The sequence below is a fragment of the Hypanus sabinus genome, chromosome 10 (assembly GCF_030144855.1).
Source record: "Hypanus sabinus isolate sHypSab1 chromosome 10, sHypSab1.hap1, whole genome shotgun sequence".
In the NCBI taxonomy this organism is placed as follows: domain Eukaryota; kingdom Metazoa; phylum Chordata; class Chondrichthyes; order Myliobatiformes; family Dasyatidae; genus Hypanus; species Hypanus sabinus.
Window position 1 is genome coordinate 26,871,070 of NC_082715.1, and position 16,155 is coordinate 26,887,224.

General features: G+C 40.7%; 1 protein-coding gene across 1 annotated transcript in view; it reads right to left on the minus strand.

Annotated features, from left to right (window-relative positions):
• The window catches only part of tmem244 (transmembrane protein 244), a 39,221-nt gene extending 23,274 nt beyond the window's left edge, over nt 1-15,947 (minus strand). The window contains exons 1-2 of the mRNA XM_059981353.1: nt 15,915-15,947; nt 15,594-15,679 (exon numbers count right to left, since the gene is read on the minus strand). Of these exons, the coding sequence (XP_059837336.1) occupies nt 15,594-15,679; nt 15,915-15,947 (119 nt within the window). The remainder of the gene's footprint in view (nt 1-15,593; nt 15,680-15,914) is intronic.
• Between the last annotated feature and the right edge of the window lie 208 nt (nt 15,948-16,155).

A 16,155-nucleotide genomic window follows, 5' to 3' on the forward strand; every position in this document is an offset into this window, starting at 1 on the left:
CAACTCGCTCGAAAAATACCTCATGGAACATTAGTAACTATGCAGTGCCACAAAGTTACAGTAACAACATACGATATGGGAACCAAGTCTAGAATGGTCTCCTCCTCATTTTAAATGGCCAGTTGTAGTTGAAACAAGAATGCTGCAATTAGATATACAATATGTTAGAGATAATTCTCTTTTCCTCATATTGCCTACTGATATTTCTCAGTACTGAAGGTCATGCTACTATTAATAAAAGTGGAAAGGCTGTATTCTGGCCATTCTACCCCTCGGCCATCAGATTTCTGAATGGACAATGAATCAACCCATGAACACTACCTCACTATTTTTGCACTACTTACTTCATATAAAACTTTTAAATATATATATATTTCTTATTATAATTTAGTTTTTTTAATGTATTGTGCACATCTTCATGAAATGCTGCCATAGGATCCCCACCACCCAGGCCATGCTCTCTTTTCGTTCTTGTGCAGAACATCCTAAATGTTAACTTGCAAGTAGAATCAGTAGTGAGGAAGGCAAATGCAAAGTTAGCATTTGTTTCAAGAGGTCTAGAATGCCAGAGTAGGGATGTGATGCTGAGGCTTTAAAAGGCCCTGGTGAGGCCTCAACTTGAGAATTATGAAGTTTTGGACTCCTCATCTTAGAAAAGATGTGCTGGCATTGGAGAGGATTCAGAGGAGGTTCACAAGGATGATTCCGGGAATGAAAGGGTTATCATATGATGAATATGATAGCTCTGGGTCTGTACTTACTGGAGTTCAGAAGTATGAGGGGGGATCTCATTGAAACCTTTCGAATGTTGAAAGGCCTGGACAGAGTAGACATGGAAAGGATGTTTCCAGTGGCGGGGGAGTCTAGGACAAAAGGGCACAGCCTCAGGATAGAGGAGCGTCCATTTAAAACAGAGATACAGAGAAATTTCTTTGGCCAGAGGGTGGTGAATTTGTGGAATTTATTACCACAGGCAGCTGTGGAGGCAAGGTCATGGGTGTACTTAAAGCAGAGATTGATATGTTCTTGATTGGACACGGCATCAAAGATTATGGGGAGAAGGCAGGGAAGTGGTGGTGAGGAGGGGTAAAAAAGGATCAGCCATGATTGAATGGTGGAGCAGACTAAATGGGCCAAAAGGCCTAATTCTGTTCCTATGTCTTATGGTCTTCACAAAGTGGCTTGTACTCTCAGGAGTGGTATAATCTGCCATCTCAGAACATTTCCTGATGACTTAGAACGAACATATCAAGACTCTGCAGCTCACCCTAACCTGGAACTAGTATGGTTCTCAGTGCACCTTTCCGAGGCTGGAAGTAACAAAAGAGGCCAGAGGAATTCTACTCCAGCCCTGAGCAAACTCTGGCCTGAACTGCAGTGGGAGACAAGCTGATCCTCCTTGATCACTTCAACGTCAGAGTCAGGAAGGATATAAACCTTTGTAAAGGCATGACTGACAGAGGAGTCCTTGCTTGTCATAATGAACACCTGTTTTCATCGGAGATTCAAGTGCAAGATATAACAACTCCAAAATTCCAAGCATCATTGTCAAAGTGAGGGACCAGAAAAACATCTGCATCAATAGCATGAGACTGGAAACAATAGCTGTGGGCCTAGCCATCGCCTAAGCCAATCTTTCATCTGCATCAGCTTGTCTTCTAAACAGTGACAGCAACAGAAATACTGCATAATTAAATCAATGCTGAAGGACTCCGAAACCAACTCCTCACCAGTGGGAGCTACAGAGTGCCCACAGCTTCTGGACTGCTCTGAAGTCTTTTGTAATTAGCACCCGTGAAGAGGCTCTTAGCTTCTCTACCAGAAAGCATCAGGATTGATTCAGAGACCCACCAGGAATAGCAAATAATTAACTATAACGTGCAAGGATTGGAAGTATCATCATGTGTTAAAGGCAGGGCAAAAAAAGATTATAAACACAAGAAGACAAACATCCAACAAAAGCCCTTGATTTAAAAGCAAGTGGTGGACCAGAAATTGTAGCCAGCTGATAATCATGTTACATAGATTCTTCAGCTTTGTCTAGACAGGGGTTCCCAAAATGGGGTCCATGGACACCTTGCTTTGTGGCCTTGATCCATGCCATAAAAAGGGTTGGGAGCACCTGCTCCAAACCATCTAGGGCTCAAATACTCGAGTCCATATTACTAAAAGCCAAGAATAGAGGAGAGATAACCAAGGATAAACCACTGGAAGTAGCTTTCAAAGACCTCCCCTGATGAAACTTTGCCTTTGACATCATATACGAGTCAAAATAAGTAGGTACAAGACTATCAAGCCCTTCAGTCCACAGAGTCAATGCTAAACAAAAAGTTACTTTAGAACACACACAAAATGCTGGTGGAACACAGCAGGCCAGGTAGCATCTATAGGGAGAAGCACTGTTGACGTTTCAGGCTGAGACCCTTCGTCAGGACTAACTTTACTTTGTTACTTTGTTACATTGAAAGTTACTTTCCAGCTTTATAGCACTCTGGTTAGGCTCTATCTGGAGTATTACCCTTATTTTTTGCCTCCCCAATATAAGACCATAAGACATAGGAGCAGAATTAGACTGGTTTGAGATTGGTTGAGGTGTAGGTAGTGCTGAGGAAGCAATGTGATTGAACCAGGACTCAGACAAATTGGAAGAATGGGCAAAAAATGGCAGATGGAATACAGTGTAGGGAAATGTACGATGATGCATTTCAGTAAAAGGGACAATAGTGCAGACTATTATTTAAATGGGAAGAAGGTTCAAACATCTGAGGTGCAGAGGGACTTTGGAGCCCTCGTGGAAAATGCTCAGAAGATTAAATTACAGATTAAGTCTGTGGTAAAGAGGGCAAATACAATGCTGGCATTTATTTCAAAGGGAAGAGAATATAAAAGCAAAGACAGAATGCTGAGTCTTTATAAGACACTGGTCAGGCCGCAATTGAAGTATTGTAAACAGTTTTGGGCCTCTTATCTCAGAAAGGGTGTGTTGACATTGGAGGGAGTCCAGAGGAGGTTGACAGGAATGATTCTGGAATGAAGGGATTAACATACAAGGAGTGTTTGGCAGCTTTGGGCCTGTTCTCACAGGAATTTAGAGGAATGCGAGGGGTGCTGCTTTCATTGAAACCTAATGACTGTTGAAAGGACTAGATATGGTGTATGTGGGGAGAATGTTTCCTTTTGTGGGGTTACCCAGAACTAGAGGGCACAGCCTCAAAATTGAGGGGCAACCCTTTAGAACAGAAGTAAGAGGAGGAATATTTTTAGCTATGGCTATGGGAGCAAATCCAGAGTGGAGTCTCTGAGGCAGCTGGACATCATTGAACATCCTTCCGGCAGCTCCTGGTGCCAAATGTATGGCTTCATAAACTTTTGTTTGGACTACACTGGTGAGGCTGAGAGGGGGATCTCAGGATCTCCATACCTTCCGCTTAGGCTTGTGATGATGACCATCATCACTCATTGTCCGTCGAGGCAGGCAGATGCCAATCACCACCACAGGGAGAACATGCAAAGTCCCAGGATAATCCTTGGAATAGCATGAAGGATGCTATGGTCAGCATGCCCAGTTGGGCTGAATGGCCTGTTTCAAAGTTGTATTACTCTATGACTCTATACACCACTTTTGATGGGACTTTTCAAACCCAGGTTAATTAACACCTATTTGCTTCTACCACTACCTGCAAATTCCCTCCAACTTGTATGATACTCTGAGTGGAGCAGATTTTCATTGAGTGTTGAGTCAATATCTTAAAACTCTCTTTATAATAGCATAATGGGTTCCTTAAGATTGCTGTAGCTGGGAGTGGTAATGGGGATAAACTCCTACTACCTATTGAATGCTCTCAATGGTGTGTGTTCTCAAATAGCTTCTCACAACCAAGTCCTGCTCCTGGCCTTCACGTGTGGCTTAATTACTATTCTGGCAGAATCATTTTTACTGACAGGAGAAGGGGCAAAGGCTGGTTAAATGCGCCTTAAAACCAGTCACTTCTGGCAGATGAGGCTCAACAGCTGTGCTTAGCAGCTCGTCTCGGAGAGGGGAAGCTCTGATCTCATACCTCCACTGCCTTGTGGATAGACCCACTCATGGGGAAGGCTTTGAGGGGAAAGTCTAGAGCTGGAATACCTAAGTTAGTTCTACATTGAGCTCAATGCTAAGAGGCAACTCCTGTGACGCCACTGGTGATATACTGTTTCAGCCTCTGCGGTTCCTTTGGATCCCTCAGATGTGTGGACAGGGGAACTTGCTACATGGGCAACAGCTTGCGCTCCATATCGTACTGCCCTGGCTTGCATACCAACTTGCGTATCACATAATCAGCCAGGACACAACTTCCATGGTCGGCCCAGAGGGCCTCAAGACTAGCATTATGGTGTACCTTCACTGCAAGGTTTCTAAAGGAAGGCTCTGTTGAAATCCTTCTTCCTCTTTGTCAAATATGACTAATTGAAAGCAGGCTGAATTTCTTCCTACACTTCTACCATTTAATTGACAGAACCTATAAGAATGTGGTGAGGACTAGCACATTCTATGGGTTTCTTTGATTCCGACAGTGACACATATTTGAACATCATTTTTTTCTGAAATCCATTTCTATGTCACAAATGAGTGAACCGATATAGTACACAATCATAATACTAGTTCATTGCTTTACTCACAGATGTAGATATTATCAAGAAAAGAAACCCACCATATCAGTGAAGAGATCTTAGATTTGAAATGATCACTCATTTTATTGCAGCTCATTACATATATATCTAGACATCTTTCACTCTATTCCGAAAATACCGTTGCCATGGTAAAAGCCTTTGGAATTGTTTATCATGACTAAATACAGAAAGGATATGGAAAAATGAAATGGTTGATTAATATAACAACATGCGCTAATAGAAATTATTTTTGTTTAAGTTTCAGGAAAATGCGTGAGAATCTTATCACGGAATTTCTCTCTACAATAACGAGCACAAGATCTACTGCAGCATGAATCATTTCTAGCAGTCAACATGATAGAAGCTAAGATGGTTTAAAATCTGGCTTTCTCTGAATACTCCCAAAACTCAAAGGCAACTTTAAAGCCCATTCATTTTACAACACTTCAGGTATCTTTGTATTCACATCAACAAGGTAAATGCACCACCTACACCTGAAGTACTACAGCTGCAGGTAACCACAAAGCATCAGAGCCAGGCTTGTAATAGTATTCATCAAAAAATCTTTCAAAAACACATTGCTGTTGGTACCGTATTCTTTCCAGCAGCCTTCAGGTTAACAAAAGAAGAAGATTTTCAGGGTCTGGTCTATCTCACATTGTAAAGGAGTTTCACAGTGATCTGCCTGCTGACTATAGCAGATCAGGTTAAAACAGCTGAAATTTAACATAAACACAGCTCAAACAATCAGGAAATCAGGATATTACTTCTTTTTTTTAAACTCCTGACACTAAAGAGGCAGGTTTCATGTTGAAGGCTGGGCATTGGCCAAATCGAGGCAGCGGGGTCCAGGCCCCAGAATGTACTGAAGCGACTGAACCTGGTGTTCAGACAACAATTTAAGCACTGGGCTAGTTTGAAAAGTTTGGGGTGTTGGGGCCTGAGGTGAGGGATGGGCCAGTTCAGCTAGCTCACTGCTCTGCGATGCTTACTTGGGTCTGTGCTGATTAAGGGTCTGTGGATGGACTCTCTTTGTGGACTTCAGTTCCGAAGGCTATTTGCTCTCTCTTTTTGCTTACATGTTTTTATTCTCTCTGCATATTGGTGCTTGACAGTCTCTTTTTTAAATGGGTTCTTTTGGGTTTCTTTGTTTTGGGCTGCCTGTAAGGATACAAATCTTAAGCTTGTATAATGTATATATATGTTGATAATAAAGATGGGAAAATCTGCAGATGCTGAAAATCCAAGCAACACACACAAAATGCTGGAGGAAATCAGCAGGCCAGCAGCATCTATGGAAATGCGTAAACAGTTGACATTTCGGGCCGAGGCCCTTTATTTGGTAACAAATGTACTGTAAGCTTTGAACTTTTACTATTTATACCAAGTCCTACAGAATCCAGAACTTTAAATAAGGACTAAAGTCAATATGTGATCCAGTTTTTAGAAACAAAGAAAGATAGAAAACCTACAGCAAAATACAGGCCCTTTGGCCCACAAATTTATGCCAAACATGTCCCTACCTTAGAAATTACTAGGCTTACCCACAGCCCTCTATTTTTCTAAGCTCCATCTACCTTTCCAAAAGTCTCTTAAAAGACCCTACCATATCCGCCTCCACCGTTGTTGCCGGCAGCCCATTCCACGCACTCACCACTCTCTGAGTAAAAAATTTGCCCCTGTCATCTCCTCTGTACCTACTCCCCAGCATCTTAAACCTGTGTCCTCTTGTGGCAACGATTTCAGCCCTGGGAAAAAGCCTCTGACTATCCACACGATCAATGCCTCTCATCATCTTGTACTTCTCTATCAGGTTACCTCTCATCCTCCGTCACTCCAAGGGAAAAAAGGCTAGGTTCACAACCTATTCTCATAAGGCATGCTGCCAAATCCAGGCAACATCCTTGTGAATCTCCTCTGCACCCTATGTGTGGCTTCCACATCCTTCCTTTAGTGAGGCGACCAGAACTAAGCACAGACTCCAAGTCTGACCAGGGTCCTATATAGCTGCGACATTACCTTTTGGCTCCTAAATTCAATTCTATGATTGATAAAGGCCAATACATAGACCTATATCCTTGTTGAATGTGGACTCCAAAATCTTTTCCAAAATATTGGCAATTAGATTGGAAAATGTATTGACACAAATTGTCTCTGATGACTAGACAGGATTTATTAAAATCGTTATTTGTATTTTAATGTTAGGAGGTTAATGAATATTGTATATACTCCTTCATCTAAAACCCTAGAATGTATTATTTCGCTTGACGCCGAGAAGGCGTTTGATAGAGTTGAATGGGAATATTTATTTAATATGCTTGAGAAATTTAACTTTAGCCCAAAATTTATATCTTGGATTAAATTGATATATTATACAACTTTGGCTTCTGTATTTACCAATAATCAGAGATCCTCCTTTTTCAGGCTTTTTCGAGGTACTAGACAGGGCTGTCCTTTAAGTCCCTTACTATTTGATATTGCATTGGAGCCTTGGCAATCGCTCTTCATCATTCACCCAATATATTTGGCATTATTCATGGGAATGGGATGCGTAAGGTATCACTACATGCAGATGACCTGTTACTATATATCTCTAACCCAGAGAAAGCCATCCCTGCAATAATATCACTACTTGCTCAGTTTAGTACTTTTTCTGGTTATAAATTGAATCTTATTAAGAGTAAGCTTTTCCCATTAAATATGCAAGGTCCAATCTATAGACAATCACCATTCAGACTGGTTACTGATTACTTTTTACTGATTGGGCATTAAAATTACTAAGAAGCATAAGGATCTATTTAAAGTTAACATTTTACCCTTAATTGATCATGTTAAACAACTGCTTACTAAATGGTCCCCATTGTCCTTATTGTTGATTGGTAGAATTAATACTACTAAGATGATTATTTTACCTAAATTTCTGTATCTATTTCAGGTGGAACCAATTTTTATTTCTAAATCCTTTTTTGATACTATTGACTCTAACATTTCTTTATATATATGGCAGAATAAAAATCCTAGATTAAGTAAGAAATATTTACAGAAATCAAAAAAGGAGGGCGTTTTGGCAATGCCAAATTTTAGGTTCTATTATTGGGCAATTAATATTCGATATTTATCGTTTTAGACACAAGATCTGGATGAAATTCATTGTCCACGATGGGTGAACCTCAAACATGAGTCTGTAGAGGGGTTCTCATTGGCTTCTATTTTAGGGGCTTTGCTTCCCTTTGCACTTACTAAACTGAATAAACAAATGACTAATCCAATAACTAAACATACAATATGAATATGGTTTCAATTTTATAATTGAAATTGTAATTGAAGATTGAATAAATTTATTCTCTCAAGTCCTATTATATCTAATTTTTTCTTCCAACCTTCCGGAATTGATCAACCTTTTATGGAGAATGAAGGGAATAACATGTTTTCCTGACTTATTCAAGGATAACTATCTCATGTCTTTTGAGCAGTTGTCTAATAAATATAGTTTGCCTAGATCATATTTTTCAGATATTTACAGATTAGAAACTTTTTGAATATTATGTTACCTACTTTTCTGGTATCACATCAAACTGAAATTACAGAAAAAAATTTAGGTTTAAACCCCTATCAGAAGAGTTTAATAGCAATTATTTATGATCTGATTACAAAAATATGCCTAGGTACATCTGATAAAATTAAGAATGAATGGGAAAGAGAACTTCAGGTATTTTTACCTACAGAGAAATGGGAGAAAAACACTTCCTCAATGTGTGCTAGACACGCTTTGATACAATTTAAAGTTGTTCTTAGGGCCCAAGGATAAGTTAGCTCATTTTTATTGCCATATAAATCCTGTCTGTGACAGATGTAAGTCTGAGGTAGCTTCCTTGACACATATGTTCTGGTCTTGTCCTCTTTTGGAAAAATATTGGAAAGATATTTTTGATATTATTTCAGCAGATTTGCATATTGATTTACAACCTCATCCTATTACTGCAATTTTTGGACTACCAGTGATGGACTGTACTCAATTATCCCCTTCAGCTTGCTGTTTGATTGCATTTGTTACATTAATAGTCAGAAGATCCATTATATTTAAATGGAAAGATTCTAATCCCCCCACTACATTTCAATGGTTTTCCCAAATTATAACATGCTTAAATTTGGAAAAAATTAGGAGAGGCACTATCGACTCTTCGGTTAAGTTTGAAGAAACTTGGACACCAATTATTCAACATTTTCATATGATGTAAGCTGACCTTTTCTGAATCCTTCTCAATAACTTTTTGTTTGTGTACTGAGGAGTGGAGTTAATGACAAATAACAATTTTAACCAATAAAACATGGCAGCCCAGACTTTGTTTTGTTTTGTTTTTATTCTGTTTTTTTGTTAGTTTAAGGGGATTTTTTTTCTTGTGAATTTTGTTTTCTTTGAATCTTTCTCATATTTAGTTACTAAGAGATTGGGAGGCTTAGATTACACATGTTACTCAGAGTCTCTTTATGTACATATTAACCGTTATTAATGTAATCCCGATCTCTTCATTTCATTATCATTGTTATGTTTATCCTTTTGAAACTTAATAAAACAGATTGATAAAGGATAAAGGCCAATACACCGTATGCCTTCTTAACCACATAGTCAACCTGCGCAGCTGCTTTGAGTGTCCTATGGACTTGGACGCCAAGATCCTCCACACTGCCAAGAGTCTTAACATTAATACTACATTCTGCCATCATATTCGACCTACCAAAATGAACCACCTCACACTTATCTGGGTTGAACTCCATCTGCCACTTTTCAGCTCAGTTTTGCAACCTATCAATGTCCCGCTGTAACCTCTGACAGCCCTCCACACTATCCACAACACCCCTAAACTTTGTGTCATCAGCAAACTTACTAAGCCATTCTCCACTTCCTCATTCAGGTCATTTATAAAAATCACAAAAAGTAAGGGTCCTAGAACCAATCCCTGAGGCACACCACCAACCTCCATGCAGAGTATGACCCATCTACAACTACTCTTTGACTTCTGTGGGAAAGCCAGTTCTGGATCTACAAAGCAATGTACCCTTGGTTCCCATGCCTCCTTACTTTCTCAATAAGACTTGCATGGGGTACCTTATCAAATGCCTTGCTTAAATCCATATAGACTACAGCTACTGCTCTTCCTTCATAAATGTGTTTAGTCGCATCCTCAAGCTACTCCTAATCATATTATACCTCTCCAAATGTTCATAAATCCTGCCTCTCAGGATCTTTTCCATCAACTTACCAACAACTATGGTAAAACTCACTGGCCTATAAATTTTGGGCTATCTGTACTCCCTTTCTTGAATAAAGGAGCAACATCTACAACCCTCCAATCCTCCAGAATCTCTCCCGTCTGCATTGACGGTTCAAAGATCATCGCCAGAGGCTCAGCAATCTCCTCCCTTGTCTCATCCAGCCCCAGTGCCTTATCTAACTTGATGCTTTCCAAAAACTCCAGCACATCCTCTTTCTTAATATCTACATGCTGAGGCTTTTCAGTCTACGGCAAGTCATCACTACTATCACCAAGATCCTTTTCCATAGTGAATACTGAAGTAAAGTATTTATTAACTACCTCTGCTATTTCCTCCGGTTCCATACACACTTTCCCACTGTCACACTTGATAGGTCCTATTCTTTCATGTCTTATCCTCCTGCTCTTTATATAGTTGTAGAATGCCTTGGGGTACTCCTTAATCCTGCCCGCCAAGGCTTTCTCATGGCCCCATCTGGCTCTCCTGATTTCTTTCTTAAGATCCTTCCTGCTAGCCTTATAATCTTCTAGATCTCTAACATTACCTAGTTCTCTGAACCTTTTGTAAGGTTTTCTTTTCTTCTTGACTAGATTTATTACAGTCTTTGTACACTACGGTTCCTGTACCCTACCATAATATCCCTGTCTCATTGGAATGTACCTATACAGAACTCCACACAAATATCCCCTGAATATTTGCCACATTTCTTCCATACTTTTCCCTGAGAACATCTGTTTCCAATTTAAGTCTCCAATTTCCTGCCTGATAGCCTTGTAATTCCCCTTACTCCAATTAAACATTTTTCTAACTTGTCTGTTCCTATCTCTCTCCAATAATATTGTAAATGAGATAGAATTATGATCACTATCTCCAAAATGCTCTCCCACTGAGAGATCAACAAGCTCCACCCCATCTAAACCCCTTGCTCCAGGGAGATGCCAATCGATATTTGGGAAATTAAAATCTCCCATCACGACAACTCTTTTATTATTACACCTTTCCAGGATCTGTTTCCCTATCTGCTCCTTGATATCCCTGTTACTATTGGGCAGCCTATAAAAAACACCCAGTAAAGTTATTGACCCCTTCCTGTTCCTAACCTCCACCCACAGAGACTCCGTAGACAATCCCTTCATGGCATCCACCTTTTCTGCAGTTGTGACCTGATCTCTGATCAACAATGCCATGCCCCCACCTCTTATGCCCCCACATGTCCTTTCTGAAACATCTATAACCCAGCACTTGAAGTAACCATTCCTGTCCCTGAGTCATCCAAGTCTCTGTAATGGCCACCACATCAAACCCCCAGGTACTAATCCATGCTCTAAGCTCATCTGCTTTGTTCACAACACTCCTTGTGTTAAAATAGACAAATCTCCAACCTTCGGTCTGATCTTATTGTTCAGATTAAATTGGGATTTTATACACAAACCTCTTGTAGGTACTTGAATTCAAACTAGCTCCAAGGCCTAAAATGGCAAAATTCTCAGGTGGCAATAAGGATTCTATGAGAAATAAATTGAGAATCCCCAGACTAACACATACACGCCCCAGGCCAGTTTCCAGTACATGTGGCATTGCAGCACACAATAGAGTCCATTTTCACACAATGGGAAGTTTCACTCAGGGATCACAGATCAGAATCAGGTTTAACGTCGCGGACATAATGTTGTGAAGTCTGTTGCTTTGTGGTAGCAGTACATAATGGCAAAATATTAAATATTACAGTCAGAAATATACATTAAAATTAAGTTCAATAGGTAGTGCAAAAAGAGACAAAAGAAGAGAACAATAGTGAGATTTTGTATGTGTGCTCATTGTTGATTCAGAAATCTGATGGTGGAGGGGAGGAAGATGTCCCTAATATGTTGAATGTGTGTATTCTGGCTCCTGTACCTGGTCCTTGGTGGTAGCAATGAGAAGAGGACATGTCCTGGGTGACGGCTGTGATGGATGCCGTCTTTTTGAGGCACTCCCTTTTGACGATGTCCTTGTTACTGGGAGGCTAATGCCCACGATGGAACTAGTTGAGTTTGCAAATTTCTGCGGCTTTTTCCAATCCTGGGAAGTGGCCCTTCCACACCAGATGCTAATGCAACCAGTTTGAATGCTCTCCATGGAACATCTGTAGAAATTTTTTGAAATCTTTGGTGACCTACCAAATCTCTTTGAACTCCTATAGTCTCACATAGAGCAAATAGGACTGCAAATGCAACAGCTTGGGCTTATTATTTCCTTGCCCTGCATTTGATTATTTTAAGAACATAGAATACAATAGCACAGGACTGTCCCTTTGGCCCACAATATTATGCTGACCCTTTACCCTAATCCAAGCTTAATCCACCATAACCCTTCCCTGCTATATAGTCCCCCATTTGTCTATCATCCATGTGCCTATTTAGGAGCTTTTTAAAATGCCTCTGATGTATCTGCCTCTACCACCTCCTTTGGCAGGGTGATCTATGTACTCACCGCTTTCTGTGTGGAAAATGTACCTCTGACATCCCCCTATATTTTCCACCAATCACCGTAAAACCATAAAACATGCCCCCTGATATCAGTCATTTGTGCCCTGGGAAAAGCTTTCTGTCTATCCATTTGACCTATGCCCTTACCATCTTGCACACTTCCATTAAGTCACCCTCATCGTCCTCCACTCTAAGGAGAAAAGCCCTAGCTCACTCAACTTATCCTCATTGTTCAGCGCATCTGGGAGGTGATACCTCCCTCCCAGATGCACTGAACAACTTCTACGCTTGTTTTGAGGCTGAAAATGATGTGGCGGTGAGGATGTCCACCCCTCCTCCAAATGATCAGGTGCTGTGTCTCACTGTGGCCGATGTGAGAAGAACCCTGTGCAGGGTCAACCCACAGAAGGCTGCTGGACCAGACAATATTTCTGGCAGAGTGCTTAGAGGATGCGCAGACAAGCTAGCAGGTGTTCTCACTGACATCTTAAACATCTCTCTGAGCAGTGCCGTAGCTCCAACGTTCTTCAAGGCCACCACCATCGTCCTCGTGCCGAAGATGATTTCAGTGTCCTGCCTCAATAACTACTGTCCTATTGCACACATATCCATCATCACGAAGTGTTTCGAGAGGCTCATTATGAGGCACATCAAGATCCTGCTGCCCACTTCACTGGACCCCCTGCAGTTTGCGTACCGTCCCAACCGTTTAAAAGACGACACCATTGCCACCACCCTCCACCCGGCCCTAACCCACCTGGACAAAAAAGACACATACGTTTGAATGCTGTTCATAGACTTCAGTTCAGCATTCAACACAATCATTCCTCAGAAACTGACTGGAAAGCTGAGCCTGCTGGGCCTGAACACCTCCCTCTGCAACTGGATCATAGACTTCAGTCAGTCCAGATCAGAGGCAGCATCTCCAAGACCACCACACTGAGCACAGGGGCCCCCCAGGGCTGCGTGCTCAGTCCACTGCTGTTCACTCTGTTGTCCCATGACTGTGCCGCAACACACAACTCGAACCACATCATCAAGTTCGCCGATAACACGACCGTGGAGGGTCTCATCAGCAAGAATAACGAGTCAGCATACAGAGAGGAGGTGCAGCAGCTAATGGACTGGTGCAGAGCCAACAACCTTTCTCTGAATGTGAACGAAACAAAAGAGATGGTTGTTGACTTCAGGAGGTCACAGAATGACCACTCTCCACTGAACATCGATGGCTCCTCAGTGGAAATCGTTAAGAGCTCCAAATTTCTTGGTGTTCACCTGGTGGAGAATCTCACCTGGTCCCTCAACACCAGCTCCATAGCAAAGAAAGCCCAGCAGCGTCTCTACTTTCTGCAAAGGCTGAAGAAAGTCCATCTCCCACCCCCCATCCTCATCACATTCTACAGGGGTTGTATTGAGAGCATCCTGAGCAGCTGCATCACTGCCTGGTTCAGAAATTGTACCATCTCGGATCGCAAGACTCTACAGCGGATAGTGAGGTCAGCTGAGAAGATCATGGGGTCTCTCTTCCCTCCATTACAGACATTTACACCACATGCTGCATCCGCAAAGCAAACAGCGCTATGAAGGACCCCATGTACCCCTCATACAAACTATTCTTCCTCCTGCCATCAGGGAAAAGGCACCGAAGCATACGGGCTCTCGTAACCAGACTATGTAACGTTTCTTCCCCCAAGTCATCAGACTCCTCAATACCCAGAGTTTGGACTGACACCAGCTTACTGCCCTCTACTGTGCCTATTGTCTTGTTTATTATTTATTGTAATGCCTGCACTGTTTTGTGTACTTTATGCAGTCCTGGGCAGGTCTGTAGTCTAGTGTAGTTTTTGTGTTGTTTTACGCAGTTGAGTGTAGCTTTTGTATTGTTTCATGTAGCAGCATGGTCCTGAAAAATGTTGTCTCACTTTTACTGTGTACTGTACCAGCAGTTATGGTCAAAATGACAATAAAAAGTGACTTGACCTAACTTGACTTGATTTAAATTCATATGTAAAAGAATTTTTGCTTTCTTTTAACCTTTATAACACAAACAAGCAATATTGCTCTTGAGGTAATTTTGAAAAGAAGGTGTTTACATAACCACATAAGTAAGAAAACGGTGCTAGACCTTTTTACTTGTATGGTTAATATAAATAAGAACCTCCGCAAATAAACTAACTAATTTCAAGTATTAGTACATTACTAACTAAGCATTGGACGTGGGAAGCCTTGTTGAGTGACAAAGTGTGTCTTAGGATCCCTAGAAATTGGATCACTTCATGTGAGTTTTTTTTGTACTCTCAGCAAATTGGTGAAAAAATACCTGAAGAAAATTAGGAATATTCTTTGAATTGGTCAGTTTGTGGTTTTTCTCTTGTGTTTTCCCATGAAGAATTTATGAAATGAAACGGCTTAAAGGCACTGACCTTTCCTTTACAACACTGTTCCCAATCCTTTCTGATATTCACAGGATTAACATGAGAACAGTCAACGAATTCCTTCTGAATCAAACAAGGTCGAACCTGTTCCACCGTCAAAAACAACTCTCCTCGATCTTTTATCTCCCAAACTCTGATCTTCACTCTCCACTGATTCTCAACTAGCAGTGTTATAAAGAAGCTGCTGGCAATGACCTTTTAAACTTTAGGCATTAGATAAAACTTCATCTTTCAACTAAACTGCATCATAACATTAAATCACGCAGTGGCATGAAGTCAACATGGCAAATCCAGCCACGAACTGCCCCTCCTCACAGGGAGGGGTCCTCCTTTTATACCCTGTAAAAAAAACCTGTCACATGACCTCTACTGGTGGGAAAATGACGTCACTCCACCATCACAAGACCATTACCTCAAGTCCAGTATAGCTTCAACCCCAGTCACATGACAAGTACACCACTGTCACGTGTCACGGGTACGTAACACAATAAAATGAAGAAGAAACCCATATATTGCCTTTGACCAACATTCATATTGGTGGTTACTGATTAATCCATAAATACATCAAATCTGGAACTAGACGTTTGTGTAGGTTTACATTTTTGATTTCGTAAGCTATCTGATTTTCTATATAAAACTCAGATCTTAAATAGCCACTTGAGCAAAGTATAAGGGTGAAAGAAGAACAGTGAATAGAATCATTCTTTGAGACAGTTGACTCTGAAACTGAATCTGCAGATGTCTCCAGAGGAATTTAAATTCTCACCTGAAAGCTCCAAATAATATGATGCCTATAACGTAATACACAGCATAGAAGATTGTCAGACACAGCAGTAATTGTAGGAGAACAGTCTACCAAAGCCAAACAGAAAAAGTGAGGTGTTAGGTTCATTAAAAATCTTCAAAGAGAGACTAATTAATTTTGACATATATTCTAAATCAAATGCAATAATTTATATGTAATAAATTTTAGAAATGCAACAAAACAACAGCACAGTAATGTTAAAACAGCCGACGTACCGTCTTCATCCCAGAACCGAAATTCAGATTATTCAACGCAGAACAAAAGATAATGCACAATAAATACCTTTGTATCTGTGGCCTTGAATTTTATCGCCATGTAAACATTCTGTCAAAGAAAAAGCTTTTTCAATGCTAGCAAACAGTGTCAATAGCATCAAATTTGCTTTTTCTTTCTTTGCATTTTAATAGGTAATCATTTTAGAGTGACGGGATTAAGTGATCAAGGAAAGCTGTGAAATCTGTCTGTCAAATTCAATAAGGTAATAAGATGGGATGGATGTTCGAGTCCATGCTGAATCTTTGTT